Genomic DNA, 24,080 nt, shown 5'->3' with positions numbered 1-24,080 from the left:
AGACTAGAATACCGCCACGTAGTCCTGCAGGAGCAAGTCTGAGGTTCGCTGAAGCTTTTTCCTCTTCCCACTTTCTGTGTCCCATTGAGCCTTCTCCACAGAAAAGACCCATTTGTTCTGCCATGAAGTTCAGATTCCTGGAGTCAGCCAGGTCTGCCCAGGTTGGGTGTGGAGGTGTGTGTTTGCCTGATGCACCTCTGCATCTGTCCAGGGACCCTCTCCTAAAGAAACAGGGTCCTTCCTCTGAAGATTCCCCAGCTTCTTGAGTTAGAGTATCTAATTTACTGCCTGCCATGACACCGACATGAACCTTGACCCTGCCTTCCACTTCATGTGACTTGTCTTCCCCTGACCAGAACCTTTAGGTGGAGATTGCTGATGATATTCCACTGGGCCCAGCACAGAGCCTGATCCCATGCTTTGCATGTGTTTTTTAGGCTATCAGCATGGAGATCCCTGACATCTACAGCCAGTTTTAAATTCTTGCATCACTTCTGAAAATCAAAATAATGATTATCCGGGCCACTTGAATCAAATGCAGAATCAACTGCTTTAAAATTTTAGGAGAAAAAAAAGATATATTAAAATAAGATAGAACAAATGATATGAATCATAATGTGATTGCATTTATATTGCAGGTTTATGAGAATGGAGACTTGGGCACAGGGGAAGAAGCAGGAGAAAAAATAAAAGAGGAGAAAGAAATGACAGAGGAGAATGAAACAAAACGAATGAAGAAACAAAGAAAGAAACGATGAATGTAGCCTGTAGCTAACCTACTACTGCTCAGTTGATATTCAGTGTCATTGTGATGCAGCCATTTCTCACAGCAAGAACCCTCCGAAGAAGGAAATAAACCAGCAAATAAAAATAAGGGGAATATAAATCATTTAGCTAGTACTCGTGGAGACTTTACTCCATATTAGACTCCTGCATATACCACATCAGGATTAGTATTAGCTCTCTGAAATGAAACATCAATAACAGGACCACACGGTGCTGACTGTATTGCCAACTAATATTTCAGTTCAGATTTAATTATCAAGTTCATATGGCAGCAGCATGATGCCGTGTAAATAGAAATGGTCATAGAAGGCCTGGGTCTTGTCCTGGCATCTCATTATGTGATTTTGGTTGGCCAATCTCCATGCCTCAGTTTCATATATATATATATGGTATTGACTTCAGAAAGAAAGGGAGAAGGGAGAGAGATAAGAAACATCAGTGATGAGAGAGAATCATTGATCGGCTGCCTCCTGCATGCCCCCTACTGGAGATCAAGCCTGCAACCCAGGCATGTGCCCTTGACCGGAATCGAAACTGGGACCCTTCAATTCACAGGTTGACATTCTATCCACTGAGCCAAACCGGCTAGGGCATGCATCAGTTTCCTCATTTGTCAAAGGTGAATAAGAATTCCTTGCTCTGCATATTTCACAAGGGTGTTAGGAGGATGAAAAGTGGATATATACTCATTCTATACATACTTGGATGAGTAGAAAATACTAGATAGATGTAAAATGGGCTTTGTTCTTTTTACTTAACATAGTAATGGGTAGGTGGGGTGGGGGGGGGAGGGGGCGGGAGTGGGGATGATGGCATTTTGCACAGAAGGCTTGGTGACTCAAAGAAGTGTCTTTCCCCCCTCATCTGTCCTAGGATTATTACTGCTTTCTTAGTGTTTTTAGACATGCTTCTTCCCTTCAGAAATGCCAAAGGTGAAAAATACTATTCCTCTGTATAATTTGTCACCCTTGCTGCCTGAGCAAAACGTGCATAGACAGTTTGGTAATTAAGCTTTTCAACACTGCATCATACAGTTTTATCCCGGCAAAGGCTATATTTATCAGCTAACAAGTATTAAATCACCCCACTGCTCAAGTCGTTTCTCTCTTGAATATGCTCCTTTCAAAAACAGAGCAGCTTTCCTTGGCTGGCGTGATTAATACACGTTCTTGTTTGGAAATGTCGTAGTGCAGTGTGGGCCTGTGGGGCTGACATACATACACCTTGGCAACCGTTCCAAACGGTGCTGACCCCTCTTTCCCAGGGGAGCCGATACCTTAGCCCTGGGTCTCTCAGGGTGACTGGGCCACCTGAGTTTCACAGCCGGCTGGGATGGCTTCCAGCACAGGATAACCCCATATCCATTTCATTTCTGCAGGGACAGGGGTGAATGAAAGCGAAGAACATAAACATTTGATACATTTTTTCTTCCTTATCTGGGCATCAGGGAATTAGCTGGCTCCTATCAGAGATAGATCTAAATGTAAAACGAGTTTTCAAAATGATTAAAATAGCAAAGTAACAATGATCTACATACAGAATTATTGGGGAAACACAGAATGAATAGATATTGAAAGTCATCAGTAGTGGCTCAGGAGAGTTCTGTCCTTATGTATCCCATCCCACCCTTACAATTGTTTTGTTTTTCTCTTCTGTGGAGGATATACATTCATGAGACAAATACAACCTTGTTCTTAAAACTTCAGGATGCGCTCAGTCAAATGGTTCCAGAATAATATTAGAAACAAAATAGTTAATACATTTGAATGACTTTGCTACCATGTTTTAAGGATAAAGCCAAAATAAAGATAATGTTAACCAAATATGGGCCCAAATGATGAAAGAAGTCTCAATGTTTTCATCACATCATACAGAGATCACATTAATTTTCCTTTTTCTTTCTCTGCTTTCAGAAAGAAGTGTCATTAGCTACATGGAGGCATTTCTGTTTCTCATCAGTTGGTTGCTAAAAGGACACAGGTAATCACATTCCATAGGATCACAAAGCCCACTTTGTAGCTATATAAGCAAGTTCTGCCCAGGCCTGTGTATGTGTATGTATGATTAGTGGGCATGTAAGTGTGAAACTTTGGGTTACTACCAAGATAAAGAGTCTTTCATTGAACTATTCTTAGTTTGAAAGAGCACAACAATTTCTTTCCTTTCAAAATCATAAAATAGAACCCACCATTTTGCTTTTCAAATTAGCAACAAGTTGCTTATTTGGAAGGCTGGGGATTAATTTCTCTCAGCCAGCAGGTCACTGGGTTGCCACTGAAGCATGCGACAGCCATTAAGTTGGCAAATATTGAACTATTTGAAGTGCATCTATTTTCTCGTTCAGTACATTTTTTTTGGTTGCATTAAATTCATTAAACTTGACCCAGTCTAAATGCCACAGCACATACTGGATCACACAGACTGGAACAGCAGCAGCCGTAAGAGATAACAAAAGGTAAAGATCAATATGTTTTATCTGTCATAACAAGATTGGAGTTTTTAAGGTTAAAAAGCACTGTGTGACTTGGAAAGTCAAGTTGAATCGGGTTATTTTCTGAAAATTTGAAGAGAGGTTACTTCGTCAGTCAAGTTGCCCTCCAAACGGCGATCCTAGAGACAAGGACAGCTATGACCTACAATTCAGGATCATTTAATAACTTGGGAGAGAAACGAGAAAGAAAATTATACTCTGTTATTCACAGTTTGGAGGGACCTTAAAGTTCAGCAGTTTTCAAAAATATTGAATCAAAAGCATACTTGAAGATTAAAAATGAGCCTGTGATAATGATTATTCTTTATTTGGAAGCAAAAATTTCAAAATGAACTGTTACTTTGAGTTGACAAAATTTTTTGGGATTGGTTAGCCCTACTTTTCCTCCATCAAGGGATAGTCATGGCAACTCAGAAAGGTGACAAAGGTATAAGATCCAAGGAATTTTTATTCTAGCATGGGTTGTAACTATCAACATTATAAAATTGATTTTTTACTCCATATGAATAAATAACAAGTGAAGAACAATTTTCCGGTAATTTCTCTGAACAAAACAGACAATAAAACGATCAATAACTGAAAATTGTGAAAGCAAAAACCCAAAGTACATGTAGATGATAAGAATACAGATACTAAATAGACTTACTGGGATGATGACTTCACAAGTTCTATAAATGTCTAGTCACTACGTTGTCTAACTGAAACTAACATAACATTGGGTGTAGCTGTAACTGAAAAATTAAAAGAAAGAATACAGGTACTAAATATGGTTCTTCAAAGCTTCCAGAACACACAGGGCAGAAGCAACGCAGCCATCGAAATTGGAATGAGTGAATCCATCCCCTCCACACACAAGGAGAGGTTTCAGATGAAGAGTCATTTGGCCAGGAGAGTTGGCAGCAGCATTTGTAACCTGGGGGGAAAAAAGTGTGTGGGGTGTAATTACAATTGACATTCTGTGCTCTGTTGTGCTATCCTGTCAACACCCACCTGGGGAAGGCTTCTCCATCTGGAGAAATCAAGATGTCTCAAAGGAGCAACAGGAAACAAAACCAAGACCCCCTCTGCTTCCCCCTCATCCAAGTGTTTACAGTGACATCCTTACATGTTTGCATTTTCAATTATGTGATAAGATAATCAGAAGTTCGTTGAACTTCAATATTAGTATCTCATGATATGCCCAATTAGTTGAAAGTACAGTGATTTTTTTTTTTTCTAAGAAGGAAATTATAGTCACAGGATCATTCACCGATTATCAAGTTGACAAATAAAAATTGAATATATTTAGGGTGCACAACTAGATGTTTTGATATGTGTAGACACTGTGAAATAATCACCATAATCAAGCTAATTAGCATATCCATCATCTCACATAGTTACTTTTTTTTTGGTGGCACACTTTATGATCTATCATCTTAGCAGATTTCATGTATACAATACAGTATTAACTATACTCAGATTCAATCTCCAGGACTGTCATCTTATAACTGTAACTGTACCCTTTGACCAACATGTCCCCATTTTCCCGCCCACCAACTCCTAGCAATCACCATTCTACTCTCTGTTTCTATGAGCTTGGCTCTTTTAGATTCCACCTACATGTGAAATCATGCCATAGTATTTAGTATTTGCAATTCCAGGGCCAATAATCTTTGAATCAGCAGAAGAGATCGTTGAGTGGCTAAACGAGAGACACTAGAGGACAGACTTTTATACTCCTGCTTTGGATGGAATTTTAACAAGTCAGATGATTTGATTTGTCAGTGAAGCACTAAGGGAGGAAGAACACTGTTAGGTTTTTATATAAATTAGCAATTTCAGAATGTGAGAACTGATAGTCCAGGGACATTTAGGGAAGGGACAAATAACTCTCTGGCTCCTAATAGGCCCCAAGGGTGCCAGCTTGTTAATTTTCCTGTAATCATTAATGTTCACAATAATAGTCCCAATATTCAAGACTCAATTCTAATGTGCACAAAGTATTCATTGTTAGCTCTGCTTGAATGTTCACTGATACCAAATGCTTTACATGCACACCCCATTGAATTCACACAGCAACCCTATTAGGGGTTACACTTATTCTCATTTTATAGATGAGAAAGTTGAGACTCAGAAAGATGGTTGCTTGTCCAAGGACAGAAAGCTAAGAGGTGAACAAAAAGGAATTCTAACAGAGCAGGCTAAATCTGGAACTCACATTTCTAACACTTTTGGAAATATTTGCATAAAGACTAGATTTAAAATGTCCATACTAGCCCTGGATCGTGGTGTTCAGTGGTTAGAGCGTCGGCCCACATACTGAAGGATGATGGGTTGGATCCCTGGCCCAGGTCTGGGTGCCTACAGAAGGCAACCAATCTATGTGTCTCTCTCACATCGATGTTCTTCTCTCTCTCTCCCCAGCTTCAACTCTCTAAAAATCAAGGGGAATAATATCCTCAGGTGAGGATTAACAAAAAAATAAGATAAAATGTCCATTACTACTCAAAGCAGTCTATAGATTCACCACAACTCCTATCAAGTACTAACGGTATATTTCACAGTGTGATAGTACAATTTACAAGAAATATATATTTGGTTATTCAGATGATCAACATATATTTTCCATATATATCAGGTCTTGTCCACAATTCCCAACTCACAGCTCCCCAAACCCTTGGAATTTCTGAAGTGTTGAGAGTGATAAAGTTGCCCCTTATTATGTTAATGAGGTGACTTTGGAAAGTCAAAAAATTAAGGATGGGGGCTGGTGCCAGTGGAGCCAATCCTGTGATTAGAGGGTTGGTATTTTCAGTCCTACTAGCCTGCCCCCCAACTCCAGGGAGGGGACAGGAGCTGAAGATGAAGTTCAATCATTAGTCTTGTCTTGTAGGACTAAACTCTTAACCTGTGCAATCTGATGCTACCTCTGGGTAGATGTGTCAGAATTGAATTCCTGGATATCCTGCTGGTGTCAGAATTGTTTGTTGGTTTGGGGGGACCCCTCTCAATGTTAGAATTGGTACCAATTTAGACCTATTTAGAGAGTCACATAGTTTTGTGCATCTGGAAGATTCATATAAATGAAGTAACAACTATAGTCTATATTAGTGGTTCTCAACCTTGGCTGCACATTAGAATCACCTGGGAATCTTTTTAAAATCCTGATTTCTGGGCCTCATCCTCCGAAAATTCTGTTTCTTTGTTACTAATGTTGTGGCCCACCCCATAACAAAGAAACAGAATTTCCGGAGGATGAGGCCCAGAAATCAGGATTTTAAAAAGATTCCCAGGTGATTCTAATGTGCAGCCAAGGTTGAGAACCACTGATAAACGGATATATACACACACATTTTAATATACGTGTGTCTATGTATAATTTTTAAAATAAAACAAAAATGTGATAGCCACAGCTTTATGGATTCAGAAAATTCATATAAATGGGATAACTCATTTATATGTATTTATATATATATATACATATGTGTGTCTATCTATGTATAATTTATGCACACACATATAAGTCTCCATTTGTGGTCAAGTTTTGATACATTCCAGTTGATATCCCTCTATCCATGAGCCATGGCGCTATTAAACATCACACAAGTAATTAAGGAGGAGGGAGTTTAAGGGGGAAAGTTCTGCCCAGGCGTGAGTTGGTAATTTATCGGTGCTGTGTAATTTCACCTGATGGGTGGTAAATGCCAGAGGCCAGATCACATGACTGGAAAACTGGGCTACTGATTAGCCAGTCTGCATTTGGGATGAAATCAAACTTGCTGCATTTAGGTGGAATCACCCATTTGCAATTACCCAATGAGGAAAATATGAAAACATGAAGTGTGTTGTTGGTAAAGCTCCTTCGCCCGAGTGAAGTAGATAGCCCTGCAGTGGAGAAGCACAATCTCTCACAACGCAGCCTTTGGCCAGGCTTCCAGCCACAGTGAGGAACCGCAGCTCCATGACTGTGTTTAAGAGAGATGTCGGGGCCGAAACCCCTTCGAAATCCAGGTTGGATGAAAAGAGCTCTCCCTGCAGACGCTCATGCTGCGGAGGCATGCGGCGGGGTTGCTAATGTAACATGTGTATGAACTCAGGTGGTGATGGGACATAAACATTCAAAGCAGGAAAAGAAGTTTTATTTCTAAACGACTTAAGCCCAACTTCTCTTCACCTGCAGAATAAAATGCAAACTCCTCGGCCCCACCTGGGCAGGCCTTTCATAACCGGATCTTACCTCCATTCAAGCCTCATTTCTTGCCACTTCACTCACATGTCCCATCTACAGTCAAACTAAAGCTCTTCAAACATATCCTTCTTTGTTCTTCTGTGACTCTGAACAAGCCATTCTGCTTGGGGATGTTGTATTGTTCCCTCCTTTTAGCCAAGTAAATTGCTCATCCTTTAAGAACCAATACAAATGTCACCTGCTTTGAGGTCTTCTTGCTCTTCCAGGCAGGGTAAGTGCCTTTTCAGCATGTTATTTATATCCATTATGTGACTTGCTATTTTGCACTGTAATTATGTCCGTGCCTGTCTTCCTTCCTAGACTGCATGCTCCTAAGTGTAGAGACTGTGATGCACTTATCTTTGTATGTAAGGCTGAGATTGGTGGCCAGCCCTTGTTAAGTGTACAATAAATGTTTATTGAGTTAAAAAAAAACCCACATAGAATATTATATATACAGTTGATCAAAAGAAGGTCTTCACAGGGGACGACCTACACAGAAAGTGTTATTCAGAGGCTCCCACAGAGCTGGTAGAAGCTTCAGTGGGAGAGGGATTGTACTTAGAAGGCTCTCAATAATGATGAATGGAAGGCTGTCTTCTTGTCTCTGGTTGTGAACTGCTTTATGTGAAAATCTCATATGTCACCCATTAAGTTGAACCACACAAACTTCCTGATTCTGTAGGTCAGAAATGGTAAAATATTGTCAATTTTGTATTGTTTAACTTAATAGTTTTTTGTATCATGATTATTAATTGTGAAAGTTCACACACAAAAAAATGTTCCTTTTGTGTGAGAATGAACTTAAAGATGAAAAGAAGGATGCAGACAAGTAGGCTACAGGGTATTTCCAGAAAATGATAGTTGATAATTAGCAAAAAATTCAGTGACACACGTAACAGTGGGCGTTCTTCCTCCCATACCCATGCCGACAGCTAAAGCATGCCCTTGGACTGTCAGACCTCTCTACCCATAGAGACCAATCTTCTTGGTTTGGTCTATAGAAGGGCTGTATTTTACGCTGACCACTCCCAGTGGGCCATCCAGCCCTTGATTTGGTTACTAGAACCAACCTTTCCAAAATATGGCACTAAGTGATGTTCAAGTGGGCGAGGCAAGGATTAAGGTCTCATAAATTCTAATCCTAGATGTGCAATTCACTTGAAGAGAGATCTTGGACAACCCAGGAACAAATCAGGTTCTTAAGGCTGCACCTCCTCACTTGTGATGGATGTAAATTACACTGCGTTTCATTGAGTCTAAGGCATCCTCAATTGGAAGAGGCACTGATATTTTACGTACCAAAGAGAGGAAAACAAATGGTGTCAATGTGATCTAAAGCTGTATTTTATACTTATGAGAACTGTTCTTTTTAAAAAATATATGTTTTACAGAGAGGACGGGAGAGAGATAGAGAGTTAGAAATGTCAGATGAGAGAGAAACATTGATCAGCTGCCTCCTTCTGCAAACCCCCCCCCCCCCAACTGGGGATGTGCCCGCAACCAAGGTACATGCCCTTGACTGGAATCGAACCTGGGACCCCTCAGTCCACAGGCTGACCCTCTATCCACTGAGCCAAACCGGCTAGGGCGAGAACTGTTCTTTTAAACTTATTTACATGTAGGTCTTTTGCAAACATAAAAAGGAAACAGAAGAGGAATACATTGGCCAAGCCTTTCCAAAAACCTCTTCACATTCAGAGTTTGACTTCCCCGGGACACTCTAACTCAGAGTGTTTGGTGCCCACGCTCCCCCACACGCAGCCTGTCCTCTGTGGGGCCCAGAACCCTGGGAATGCACCATTTCTCACAAGAGGGCTCCACTGAATTGCCCTTTCTGGGGGTTTCTTCAGAGCCACTGGCACGTGTTCCATAAGTTCTGATTGTGCACTTTTTCATCCACAAAAGAGAAAAGTTTTCAAGCAGCAACCGGGATTCATATTCTTTTCTCCTTAAAGAATTCATTAATGACCCTAGCCCAGCCGTGGGCAAACTACGGCCCGCAGGCCGGATCCGGCCCGTTTGAAATGAATAAAACTTAAAAAAAAAAGAGACCATACCCTTTTATGTAATGATGTTTACTTTGAATTTATATTAGTTCACACAAAAACTCCATCCATGCTTTTGTTCCGGCCCTCCGGTCCAGTTTAAGAACCCATTGTGGCCCTCGAGTCAAAAAGTTTGCCCACCCCTGCCCTAGCCAGTTTGGCTCAGTGGATAGAGCGTCGGCATGTGGTCTGAAGGGTCCCTGGTTTGATTCCCGTCAAGGGCACATGCCCAGGTTGTAGGCTCAATCCTTAGTGGCGGGTGTGCAAGAGGCAGCTGATCAATGATTCTCTCTCATCATTGATGTTTCTGTCTCTCCCTCTCCCTTCCTATCTGAAATCAGTAAGAATATTTTTTAAAATTCATTAATTTAAATATCAAGAGGTTTCCGTGGTGGTCCCACTATCAGACCAGTAGAATGTGTGAAAAACAGAAGCCTGGCTGTCTCCTGGTATATACCGCCTGGATGGTGGCATCTTATAATTGATGACATATGGCAAGTATTAAAAAGGGAAAGGGGAGGAGTATGATGAGTACTCTATAGTAAATACATAATAAATCAAAAGATAATGAGTGGTAAGATCCTTCAAGGAGGGCATTTTCTGGTAATAGCATTTGGTGTCAGGATTTCTAAGAGCTTTAGATTGCTGGCTTAAACCTTCCATTTTTTGCAGTTCAACCAAATAAGCAACCTCAGGTGAAACTGACAGAGATAGACTTGTTATCAGAGAATCAATTTGTTCATTTACAAAGGTAAATGTACCGATTCCAGAACCAAGTCTGGTTGCCTTCCCAGACCATTCATCGTAGTAGGCAAATTTCCTCAACTGTGTCATAGATTAGAGGGGTGACACATGTTCGGCAACTCCTGACAGACATCACTAATCAATTGTGGCATTCTTCCCCACTGAGCCCAGAAGTGGCCTCAGCATCCTCCTCACTTCATTGCTTCAGGCAGCCACTACTAGTCAACTGCAGTTGGCACTTGAGAGAAATCCTATATACCAATCCTGGGTTAGAAGATTGCAGAGCAAACACGAAATTAGAAATAAGGGAATTAAGTATTCTTTGCTGTTTTTTTTTTTTTTTTCCCCCATTAAGCCAGGATAGTCTGATACATTCATTATCTTTCTCCAACCAGAGTCATGTCAATGCAAAGAATTAGGATCACATCAGGAGTCATTTCCTCCAGATGATGCTGAGTAATCTTCTAATATCCTCTCCCCAGATCACTGCCCTTCCCCTCCATCGGTTACATCGGGGGGGCTTTGACTGCCGTGTGAAAATAAAAATACAGGTATTCTGGCTACAACCATAGTTCTACAAAATTGCATACCAAAAATATCAGGGCTTGTGAGAAAAACAGAGTTGGGGCAGATGACTCAAAAACGTAGGGAACTTTGAACCAAGCATTAACAAAAACAACAAACATCATGGTAGAGTGGGGAGCACAGTTAACATTCTCCCAACCTCTGCCTCTAGCTACTAGTACACGCTGCATCCTTTGCAGCCTAACCCCTGGGGCTCCTATTTCCTCCTTTGAGATGTAGGTTCTGGGGGCAGTTGCTTTTAAAAGAGACTATTTTGATCTGCATTAAAAATATGATCCAGGATGTAGCCTTCTTCATCAATCTGTTGTTTTAGCAAAGGGGAAATGTCTTTGTGGGGTTTTTTTTCATCAGCACTTGCACCTTTGCTGACGAACTTCACATGATGGAAAACCCAGCAGTTCTTAAGGCCACTGAGACAGTCACTATTTTCACTAAAGGAAGGCATCTCTGGACATTTTCATTTTTTGGTTTGTTTTGTTTTTGTGTTTTACTTGCTGAGGCTTTATCTCTGCTGGTGAGAAAACTCAACCTGATCGCTTGAAAACACAAACATGTGTGAAACCAATATAATTCCTCCATAATACTGATCTATTTCTCATCTGCATTTGAGATCATTCACATTGAAAAGCCAGTGAGCCCAAGGTGTTGTAAAAGACTGTAGGTGATTTTACTGCTTTCTAATATTCCATTACATTCCCAAGGGTCACTTTAATTAGTCTTGAGTATGCCTGAGTCTGGAAAGCAGATGGAGATGTCCAAGCCATCGCTTGTGCTTTTGAGACTCACACAGCATCTTTTTTAAAGAAATTCATTTATTTTTATCAATTTCAGTGTCTGAGGGTGACTCTTTAAATCTTAATGTCTCTTAGTTGCACACTAGCTTGATTGGAGCAAACTCTGAGTAATAATCTCCTTACACTGGCATTTCCCTGCCCGTTGTGCGTGTGAGGTACCGACCGCACTGGCAGTGTGAATAGCTAGGAAGGCTGTGATGGTATGGAGCTGAATCATCCATTTCCTCACTGCCTCTATTCTGCTGCCAGTGTAAACCTGAAACCATGCCATGGAACATAAACAGCAGAAATTGAATATTTGGTTAACTTATTCTTTTATAGCCCCTATGCAGAGCTCGAAGGAAGTGGTTCCCAAAAGTCAATCTATGGCAAGAAGAGAAAAAATAAGGAGAATTATGAGCTTTTTTATAGGGCTAAATGTCTTCTATTTATAAATTTCCTCTGAAGTTATGTCTTCACTATTTTTTGTTGTTATTCTTTTCATTAAATTCTTGTAGCTGTGTTTTGCTTTTTAAATTCATAACTGCAGAATAAAATGATAGCAATATTATATCAGTGTAGAGAGATTTTACTGGTCCATGAAATAAAAATACTTCGAACCACTGCACTGGGACAAGGCGCTTGACATGGCTGAGAGCAAAGTCTTTGTCAGTCTGACGAGTGTTTTCCATAAAGACAGGGTGTAGGTGGGGTAGCAAAGGCTGGCTTTAAAAACCATCAGTAAGCTCAGGTAACACTGGACAACCTTAGTTTGGATTTGGTTGAGTGAATGAATAATTTTTAAAAGCAGAATAAAATCTTGTATAAAACTTACTATCCAGAAACACGCACAACCTCTCTTCTGTGCAAATATTAAGGCAGTAATCATAAAAGATGTGATGAAAAATAGGGATTTGGGGGGTAAGACTTAATTAAATGTGGAATAAATACCTACCTTCAAATTCATGTACCTAGAGGGTAAACATGGCTGTATGGATTCTCTGTAAACATTTCATTCTTACCTTACCCCTGAGGCATCTATCATATGCCTGCTTTTGAAAACAAGGAGAAATGCAAATAAATGAAGGAGAGGTCAGAATTTATGCTGATGCCAATGGAAATATTTGTTTGCATATTTATAGATGGGGAATGAGTCCAAGCACTTTGAAAAAGATGGGACTTCAATAGATAATTGGATAAAGAAGATGGGGTACATACATACAATGGAATACTACTCAGCCATAAGAAAAGATGAAATACTGCCATTAGTGACAACATGGATGGATCTTGAATTAAGTCAGATGAAAAAAAGTGAAGAACCATGTGATTTTACTCATATGTGGGCTATAAACTGAAAGCAACAAACAAAAAAACAAGGCAAACAAACAAAAACTCAGACGCAGACAACAGTATGGTGGTTACCAGAGAGAAGGGGTGTGTGGCAGGGAGGGGAGATAGTAAAGGATAATGGGAGACAAATAGGTAGTAACAGAAGGAGATTTGACTTTGAGTGGTGAACACACATACAATATACAGATGATGTATTATAGAATTTTATTAACCAATGTCAGTTCAATAAACTTAATAAAAATTTTAAAAATTTAAAAAAGAAAAAGATGGGACTTTACTATTATATCAATAGCGAAAAATACTATCTACCCCTAAGCAAATTTCCATGGTACAGGAAAGGAAGACCTGAGAAATGAAAGTTGAATATAAACCTTTTCTTTTAAGAGTACAAAATGTTTTCTATTGGTTAAATTAAAAAAATGTAATGTTCCTATTTCTTTCTTTTATTTTTAAAAAATCTTTCTGGAATTTGATGCAAATGCAATAAAAGGTTGCTGCTCCCTCTTCACTTAACTCACCACATTGCATACAGTAAGAGGTATTGGATGTTTAAAAGCCTTCATGAGAAAGCTATGAGGGTTGTGTCTTATTCATTTTTGTATTCCCAGCATAGTTAATGCTGAATAAATGTTTGCTCAAAGAATGTGTTCACATGGAACAAAACAACAACAACCACAACACAACTTCAAACTTTTGAAAGTTTCAAATTCTCAGTGTTCAAATGGTCTTTAAATGCAGTAGAACTTTTTTTCTTTATGAAAATAATTTACTTTGGTTTCTCAGTCTCTAAATTTTTCTTTTTCTTTCTGAATTGCCAAGTTTATCACACGTGACATGTCACCATTTTAACCCAGTTCTTTTAGGTGCACTCTCCTGGGGATATCTAGACCCATAACCCTTGCTCTGACACTTATGTCATCACCCCTGGAAAGCTGAATTTTCTGCCTGTAGCTCACCCTTTGTAGACTGCAGGCAAAAGCACCAGGAATATTGGAATCACCCTGAATTTTAAATAGGAAGTGAAGATAGTTTCTTACTCAGATAGTTCACCCTCATCTCATAAAATGCCATTGTAAAGAATACCTTGAAAAGTGTGTAACATTTAATTAAATGAATGTGTATGTGTGTCTATGTATATGTATGATAAGATATACAGATGTTTGTCCTTATTTCGAGAAATGGGGAGGCCACAGTGACATAGTCCATGTTATTTCCAAAGCTATGGCAAAGCTGCAGTAAACATGCACAGACAAAAAGTTTAAATGGTCACTTAAATAATTTTTTTCTCTGGGAGGTGGTAAATACAAAGCTATAGGTGTCAGAGAAAAACAAAAACCATTTTTTCTGGGTGACCTAGCTAATTTATGATGTCTCTATCTTTTTAAAATTTTTTCTTAGAATAGTCAACTCTCTATGCTCAGATTTTTGTGGCATAGCCAGAAATCATATATATATACATATACACACACATACATACATGGTATGGAGCTGAATCATCCATTTCCTCACTGCCTCTATTCTGCTGCCAGTGTAAACCTGAAACCATGCCATGGAACATAAGCAGCAGAAATGAATATTTGGTTAACTTATTAGGAAAAGTGATAATAAGGATTATTTATTAACCATACATTGCTTATTATGAAGATAAGTGATTCTCAAAGCTGGGATAATAATGATAAATTGGGGGCATTGATTTTTACCATTTAATCTATTTTAGGTATATTTCCTTAAAAATATTGTACATCTTTTGGCCACTGGTATTTGAGACTCTCAGTCCTATATTATGTTACAGTACTTAATATTCATAAAAAGCTTTCTCAACACTGCGTGTTTTTCTGCAGAGATGGTACATTTTTAATTGGTTCCTATGTGTTATGTTCATCATCTCATCTTGCCTCTGTTCTACTCATCTCTCCAGTGTTCAATTATATTTAATGGTGATTTCATAAACTCATTTCTTTGTTGTGCGTTAGGGAAAGGTTTGCTTGTATTGTGGGTTCCTGCTACAGAGAGAGCTCTGTCTCTGATACTATGAAGAGCTGCTATAAAATTACTATTGGTTGGAATATCCTAGGTGTGAAGAAAGTGATGTGGTTTGGTCAATTCTCAGTGGAGCTTTTCACTTTATTGGTGTTTGTCTATTCTATTTGAATAAACCATTGGGTAGATGCAGGCTGAATGTGCCACAAATCACTTATATGATCCATGTAGCAGCTTTAGTGGGCTTGAACTGCAAAACACATACTTGGCTGAAATTGTATATTCAGTTGCTGAAGTCTATATTGAATCAGTTTAGATCTAGTCTATCTTTTAAACATTGGAGCAGTCTATTTTGATGAGGATTTATTCAGGACAAGCACACAATAAAGAAAGAGATACTGTTTCCTCTAGTGCTATTGCAGTAATAATGGACAAAACAATAGTTGTATTACATTTCCCTGTAGGGTTTTTAATTTAATAGAAAATAGCTCAGTCCTTCAGCAAGTTTTAGTATACTCACTCATTAACCCCTCAAATATCTGTTGTGTTCCCAGTAGTTGCCAAGCACTGTGTAAGGTGCGACCAGTCACCAGCCACAAGGTGATTTGACAGGCTGGAATCCTTTTCTTTCCATCTACATGTAAGTGTTGCACAACAGGCTCTCAAAGAACCCAACTGTTTGGGATCCAAAGATGCAGAGGGCAAAATATGCTTTTGATTGTGAGTCTAGAAATAATCCCGAATTCATCTTTCCTACTCAACTGAGCCTAACACGCCTTTCCCCATTTCATAGCTGCTTAATTTCCCACTAATTCTACCTTTCTTCATCCCTTCTCCCATTCCCTTTCTCTTCTTGACGACCCAGAAGCATGGTCATTATTTCTTTCTGGTTCTCATTCACGTTGAACGAACCTAACAGCTTTTTCTTTGGGATGTGCAATTATGGCAGAAAGATTGTAACCATTTTGATCTTCAAGTTTAGAAACAACCTTCCTTCTACTTTTAATACTGGGAAGTAAAAGGGTCAATGCATGTGCGCCTCAGAGAGACAATAATGGAGGATACAAAACAAGTGGTTTTAAGTCAGCTTAACTGAGGAGTAATTTATAATACAGTAAAAGTCACCCTATGTGTACTGTTCCATAAGTTTTGCCAAAGTACACAGTTGTGTTAACTACCACTATAAGCAACATGGGGAACATTTCCATCAACACCCCTGCCCTTCCCGCAAATTCCCCTTGCCTTTTTGTAATTAATTCTCTTCTCCCAATCACAACTCCTGGCAACCACGGATCAGTTTTCTGTCCCTATTCCAGAAAGCCATATAAATAGAATAATACAATACGTCGTCTTTGAGTCTGGCTTCTTTCACTTAGATAATGCTTCTGAGATTCACTCCTGCTATTACTAGTTCATTTGATTTTATCACTGAGTAGTTTTCATTTATGGATGTACAATAGTCTGTTCATTTACCAGGGGATGAATATTCAGGATATTTCCAGTTTGGGGCAATTGTTAATAAAGCTGCTGTAAACATTTGCAAATAGAACTTTATGTGGATATAGGTCTTTATTTCTCTTGGGTAAATCCCTCAGAGGAGGGAGGCTGGGTCATATGGTAAGTGTATATTTATTTTTTTAATAAACTACAAAACTCTTTCCCCAAGGGGCTCTGCCATGTGACAATTTCAGTGATGTGTGACAATTTCAGTTGCTATACATCTTCACCGGTATTTGATATCTTTAGAGTCTTTAATTTGAGCTATTCCAGTAGGTATATTGTGGTATCTCATTGTAGTTTTAATTTACAATTTCCTAAAATCCAAGGATGATCAACATTTTTACAGCCATCCACATCTTTTCTTTATTTTGTGTTAAAATACACATAACATCAAACTTTCCATTACTAATAGCCACTGGCAAAGACTTATCTGCTTTCTGTCTCCATAAATTTGCCTATTCTGGATATTTCATGTAAATGGAATCATTCAAGAAACCAGCCTTTGTGTCTGGTTTCTTTCACGTAGCATAATGTTTTCAAGGTTCATCCATGTCATAGCATGTATCAGTACTTCACTGCTTTTTTTGTTGTTGTTCTTCAAATGTTTAATATGTGCATTTCTATATAATTTCCCATGAGTCTTGTTATTAGACATATGTTGAACACACTTCCCATATAATGATTGATTCTTAAAAACTGAGGTTGCCAGCACCGGTTTGGCTCAGTGGATAGAGCGTCAGTCTGCGGACTGAAAAGGCCCAGGTTCGATTCCGGTCAAGGGCATGTGCCTTGGTTGCAGGCACATCCCCAGTGGGACATGTGCAGGAGGCAGCTGATCGATGTTTCTCTCTTATCGATGTTTCTAGCTCTCTATCCCTCTCCCTTCCTCTCTGTAAAAAATCAATAAAATATATTTAAAAAAACAAAACAAAAAAACAAACAAAAAAACCTGAGGTTAATACCTTTCTTTTTAAGGCTGAATAATATTCCATTTCATGGATATACCACATTTTATTTATCCCTTCATCAGTTGATGGACAAATAGTTTTTTTCTACCTTTGGCTATTGTGAATAGTGCTGCTATAAATATTTGTGTACACATTTTTTGGTTGAACACGTTTTCAATGCTTTTGGGTATATAGGAGTGGGATAGCTTGGTAATGTAATTCTGTTTAACTTATAGAGAAACTGTCAAACTGTTTACTACAGTGTCTGAATCATTTTATATTTCCAACAAGGTACAAAAATTCCAATTTCTTCGCATCCTCAACTGCACTTGTTCTTTTCTTTCTTCTTTTTTTTAGTGATAGCCATCCTAGTGGGTGTGAAATGTTATCTCATTGTGGTTTTAATTTGAAATTTCCTAATGCTTAATGACATAGGACATCTTTTTGTGTGCTTATTGACTATTTGCACCTCTTCTTTGGAGAAATGTCTATTCAAGTCCTTTGCCCATTTAAAAAAATGTTAAATATGCTGTACACCTGAAACCAATATAAAATAATATTGAAAGTAAAATTTAATTGAAAAATAAAAATATAAAGTACTCTTTCAAATATTTTGCCCATTTTTAATGATTGGGCCATTTTTTTCTTCCTACTGATTTGTGAGAGTTCTTTATATATTCTTGATACCAGTCTTTTATCAGATATATGTTTTTGCAAACATTTTTTCTAAGTCTGTGGCTTGTCTTTTCATTTGCTGAACAATGTCTTAACAAAACATTGTTTTTAATTTTAATCAAGCCCAATTGGTCAATTATTTTATGGCCTGTGGTTTTTTGTGTCCTGTCTAAGAAATGTTTACCAAACCCACGAGCACAAAGAGTTTCTCCTAGGTTTTCATCTGGAGGATTTATAGTTTAAGGTTTGCCATTTAGGCCTATGTTCAGTTAATTTTTGTATATTGTGTGCAACATGGGCTTCTGAATCTTAAGTGACACGTTCCAATTTCTATTTTGTCCATTACTAGCTGCATAATGTTAAGCAGAACATTCAACATGAACCCCAGTTTCCTCACTTAAAGCAAAGATAGCAATATTTACTTCCTAACATGTCAGAATTTTTGTGAGGATCAAATGAAAAAAAGCATAAAAGTGTTTTCTAAACTCAAAGTATACATGTTAATTATTATTGTTTCTAGCTGACAGCAGCAAAAGTGATAGTATGAGAATGTGTCATACGTGGGAGAAAGCCAGAACTCAAACAATTACCAGCAGTAGAGTGAGGTGTTTAAAAACACTAGCTTTTAAATAGACCTATGCTTGAATTCCAGTTTTGCCATTTCCTGGTGGGAGAACCTCACACAAGCTACTGAGCTCTCTAATTCTCAACATTCTCACCCATGCAATGGTGAAGGAATATAAACTCCATTGCGTGGTTGGAGAATGAAGGGAATTGCCTACAAAGCTCAGTGAGCTACACAGAGTAGGGGATTAATAAATGGCATTTTTAAGAGAGATAATATGTGTGTGTGTGTATAGATAGATATAGACACACTCTAATAAAATGATGATGTAGACTGTCATGGTTTATAGAAGTGCTATAACAGATAATGGCAAAGACCAAGGTGAAGAGAAAGAATGTACCTTGAATTCTTCTGCTTCTGGGAAAATACATGTGTTGGTGGAACATCATTCCAACATCATTACCTTTGCCTCTCTGACTTCTTGTAGAATTTAGCTCAAGGGACATCTTCTTTTAGAAAGCTATTTATAACCACTTCCTCTGAAATCTGCTCTTTGTTCACATGGTACGTCATGCATACCTTTCTTATCACAAACTACACCATAACTTGATTATCTGTTTAGTGGTTGGCCTTGCTGATTAGATGGAAAACTCCTTGAAGGAAGAAACTGTCTCTGAGTCTTTAGAATCCAGTAATGTCTGGCACATAGTAGGACCTTAATACCTGGGTGTTACATGAAATGGTGGCTATATATTATTACTTTCTAATGTGGGTATAGATGGCTTTTGTCAACTAAACTTTTTCCATTTGCTAGGTTTATGTCATAACACTGATCTCTACTCTAAGTAGACCAAATAAACTTAACTTTTATGTAATAGTGATAGAAAAGAGCCTATTTCTCTTATGGTGTCCATGCCCATAGAATAACATCCATCACCCAGTTTTAAGTAGTAATATTGGGTGCAGGTGACTATATGTAACATTTGTTCAGAAAAGGCAACACAGACTCCTTTTTAAAGTTTTCTGTAAAGTAGTGCTGTTCACAGTAATTAGTTCTTCTGAATAAGTGTGATGCTGACTACATGGCAGAGTAAGTCCCACGAGTACTTGAGTAAAATAATCTAATTAAACATATATGTGTTAAAACATTTAATACCTCACATAATATGGAATTTTGTGAAAAGGGGAAATATCTCCCCATAAAACCTCAATGAAACTATGACTGTACATCCTTAATTCAATGATCAGCATTTCTCAGCTGATGATCTCATACATACGTAGCTACCTCATAACAAGCTGAAGTAACTAGTTAATTATGTGCTAGTGACAAAGAGGCGGGAGATTACTCAATGGTCTGCGTAGGACTGACACCTGTTAGAGTTCCTGCTGTTGATGGATTGGGTCATACCATGGCCCACTGATCCCAAAAGGCCTGTTTGGCTCTTCCTAGTTTACTCCAAACTTATAGCACATAGACTGCTCATGGCCATAATTTCATGCCAGGAAATGTTGACTCATGGCATAAATGTGCTAAATTTGCCAAACACTGGAAAATGTGCAAGTTAGTTTAGGGATGAATGTCAAGAAGCTGAAAAATCTATAAGCTTCAAAAAAACTCAAGTGAGAAGAGTTGCTTGTGTCCACAGGGATCCACCATTTTTATCTCACTTTGTTCTTATATTACTCAACAGTCCCTGTGGTATGAGTAAGTGTCATAGCTTCTGGCATTGAATCAGTCTTCTGAAACATCCCTGTCCAGAACTATCTGCATATGTAAAACAGAGAGAAGAGAAGAGCGAGAAACTAAGAAGAGAAGGGTATGAAAAAAGAAAAAAATGGGGCAGCGTGAGGGCATGAAGAAGTTAATCAATGAAAGAGAGCAAGGGACATAGCGCTAAGCTCCTGACTAAGAAAGGGCCGTGGAAGCACCTTCACCTGCCACCTTTCCTCCTCATCCTCTTGTTCCCACTACTTGGTGACACTTCCTGAAAACTCGCTTTGTTCTAGTGTCTGTAGCAAATGTTTTCTTCCGTGTTCTCTCATTTGTTTGAACCACTAACCCTCCAGGTAGGTTCAGTTGTTACCATTTATAGCTTAGGCCCCTGAGGCTTAGAGCTGCCATCTAGCTTGCTCAAAGGCATACGGAGAGCCAAGGTTTGAACCAAAGTCTGTCTAACTCCAAAGTCCAAGATCATAATCACAGCACATTATTAAAAATCCAGGAATTATAAACACAAATGTGGGAGAAAAGTCATAGGACTAGTGGCAGAATGACCAAAAAAAGCATGATTTTATTGCAGAAACACACTTCTAAACAACATAACAAATGTACTTAAACTCAAAAACACATTGATTATTTTCTTTCAAATACTTATCCTAGAAGACCATATATTGAAATCCATAACGATGCACTGGCCAATGTCTCTTAGGGGTACCAGCTTTGAACTGCTTTTAGATTCAGCCTACGAGTCACATTAAAACAGATGAACACAAACAGCTGTATTTCTTTAGTTGTAGCTATAAAAGCATTTTTTTAAAAATTGTCAAAGTTGACCGTCCATTTCATTAAAAAGGTTTAAATCCAAAGGACTTTGATTGGTTCAGATTGCAACCATCCGACCCAACTGATAATATGCGGAAGAATGCATGTCAGGCTCTGAAAGAGAAGCCCCTTTGCTTTGAAAAAGGCAAAGTTTTACTTGTCTAAGGAGGAAATAAAAAGGATAGAGTCAAAAGTGGAGCATGTGAATGGGAGGCTGAAGAGAGAAAAGATAGAAAAAGAGATGAGCCACATGGCTGATTGTCAGAGTAAACTGTGTGGGGAATTCCTAAGGGTGCAAATAAATTTGAGGAAGCTTCCAGAGGGGGATATACAGTGAAGGAAAACAGAGACTTAACACTTACTCCCGAGGATGAAATCTTTTCAATGTTCTTTAAAGTTCTATAAAACATGCTAGTAGAAATTTGAATTACTTTACATTCCTTTTGTTTGGTGAATTATGTTTCTTTGCAACACAAGACTGGGACATAATAAGCCCTTGATTTATTGAGGTGATAGTAAAAAGACTTTCACAGCAGGTGTCATTAATGCTGTGTTTATGGGAGGACTTTAGGTTGCTTATAAAGCCTCATAATTATATGCAATGTTGTGTTTATATGTACTTGCATATTTTGAAATAATGACAATTTTCATGTTTATAGCTTTTATCAGATTCATAAAGAGTTCATGATCCTTCTTCTTAAAAAAAATATGAAAAGACTACCATTGGGGAGAAAGTACAGGCTCAGGGCAAAAGACCAAATGAGGAAATGTAACTATAGAAGATAACTGAGTTCTAATTCTATCACAAAAGCTTAATATGCTAGTCCAAATCTATTTAGTTGGCAAAAGGTACCAATGTATTCCTTTGCTACCTCCCTCTCCTCTTTCTTATCCCCCTAAATTCCCCTCCTGTTCTCTTTATTGTTATTTTTTTAAACCTTTGTATATTAGTTTCTCCTAAGCATATAGTTACCTCAGAATTTCCTTTTTTTAAAAAATATATTTTTATTGATTTCAGAGAGGAAGGGAGAGGGATAGAGAAATAGAAACACTAATGAGAGAGAATTGTTGATTGGCTGCCTCCTGCACACCCCCTACTGGGGGGAGGGGATTGAGCCTGCAGCCCGGGCATGTGCCCTTGGCCAGAATCGAACCTGGGACTCTTCAGTCCACAGGCCGACGGTCTATCCACTGAGAAAAACCAACTAAGGGCTCTCCTTACTATTTAAAAATACATTTGGTAATAACAAAAAAAAAATATAATAATCCATTTGTGTGCACATAAAGTGAAGAAAATGGCCACTGATGGGGAAAATTAAAATTTCAAACAAATCAGACATATCTTATAGTTTGAGAGAGCATCATGATAGAACCTGAAACAGAGGAGAGCACAGCAAGTAGTAGTGGTGAGAATAGTAAGATTATCAAACTGATTACATGTCCCCATCAAGGTACAAGGAAAGGCGTCTTCAGTTATTACTCTTCCGCTGAAAAGATGAATATAGCATACTAGTTACAGAAACCCTAATTCAATGTTTCACAGCCCAGGTATCGAGCTTTATTAACTGGATAAACATTTAAATTATGGAGGGCAAATAGCTGCAAAAGGGAGGAACCAAGAACCACGGAAGATCTGCCATCGCTTTGCTAAGTTTGTTTGCACCACCTACTCAAGTGTTTTATTCAGACCCCAAATGGGAGGCACAGAGCAGCTCCCAAGTCTTTCCAACACGCCTTCTTTCCTCATCTGCCTTTTTCCTCCTTGATGAGCAGCACCCACAAGAATGCACCGTTATCTTACTCAAGACAAAAACATTTCATTTAGTGTTTTAGGAGAGGCCTTCAGCAACCCTCTAGGGCTCTATGAGCAGAGTACTAGCCATGTCTCAGGCATTCATTACATGCTTATTTAATAAATGAGAAAAGAATAAAAATCTTTCACCTTCCTGCTGCCAATGTGGTGTGTGATTTTAGAGGCAACCCTGGGAGAACAACATGGGAAAACAAGAAATTGCCTCCCCTGCCCCACACAACACTCCCTTGTTTTTTTCTGACAGCACTCACTTCCTTTGAGTGCCTTGAGCCTTAAAGGACTGATGCTCTTCTCATAAAGGGTAATGGGGAAAGTAGCCTAGATTATCCAGGTGAGCCCAATGTGGGAAAGTAGCCTCAATTATCCAGGTGAGCCCAATGTAATCACAGGGGTCCTTAAAGAATGTGTGAGGCAGAAGAACAGGTCAGAGTGAAAAGGACTTTACCCACTTTGCTGGCTCTGAAGATGGCAGAAGGGGCCTCCAGCCAAGGACTGTGGGCAGCTGCTAGAAAATGTAAAAGGCAAGAACATGGATTCTCTCCTAGCAGCTGCACCAGAAGAAGCACAGCCCTGCCAACACCTTGATTTTAGTGAGACCCACCTTGAACTTCTGAACTCCAGAACTGTAAGATAATACATTTATGTTGTTTTAAGCTATGGAATTTGTGGTGATAGGAAATGGGGTCTGTGAAGAGGAAACAGAGTCAGAGAGAAAAAGTGAAGGACTCGAGAGACAAATGGATGGGTGGGTTTTGTCATTACTAGCCAATGGGCCTACGGGAATTTTGTTCATCCTCCCAGGCTTTGCTTTTCTCAGTGGTGTAGTGGTTAAAACTAGCAACCTCTCGGGCTACTTTGATATTCTAAGTGAGAACACATCTTAGAATTGCCCAGCTCCAGGTCTGCCACACTGTGGGTGCTCATCACTGCAACCTCCCTTTCTCTTCTTCTCCCAACCAACCCAGCAGTGTAGGGATTACACAAAAAAAGAGAAAACAAAAATGAATGTAGATAAAAAGTTAAGTCTGAGGGGTGTAGAAACGAGGGGTATACCACCACTGCCTGAAGTATGGG

General features: G+C 38.8%; 1 protein-coding gene across 3 annotated transcripts in view; it reads right to left on the bottom strand.

Annotated features, from left to right (window-relative positions):
• Window positions 1–3,499: 3,499 nt before the first annotated feature.
• Window positions 3,500–24,080, bottom strand: part of RNLS (renalase, FAD dependent amine oxidase) — a 218,288-nt gene continuing 197,707 nt past the window's right edge. Inside the window, exon 6 of one of the 3 annotated variants that reach the window (XM_036336707.1) lies at window positions 3,500–4,190. In XM_036336707.1, the coding sequence (XP_036192600.1) occupies window positions 3,982–4,190 (209 nt within the window). In that variant the 3' untranslated portion in view covers window positions 3,500–3,981. The remainder of the gene's footprint in view (window positions 4,191–24,080) is intronic. The other 2 variants (XM_036336708.1, XM_036336709.1) reach the window with 2 other exon arrangements.

This window comes from Myotis myotis, unplaced genomic scaffold (assembly GCF_014108235.1).
Source record: "Myotis myotis isolate mMyoMyo1 unplaced genomic scaffold, mMyoMyo1.p scaffold_m19_p_15, whole genome shotgun sequence".
Classification (NCBI taxonomy): Eukaryota; Metazoa; Chordata; class Mammalia; order Chiroptera; family Vespertilionidae; genus Myotis; species Myotis myotis.
This window is presented reverse-complemented; position numbering and strand designations above follow the sequence as displayed.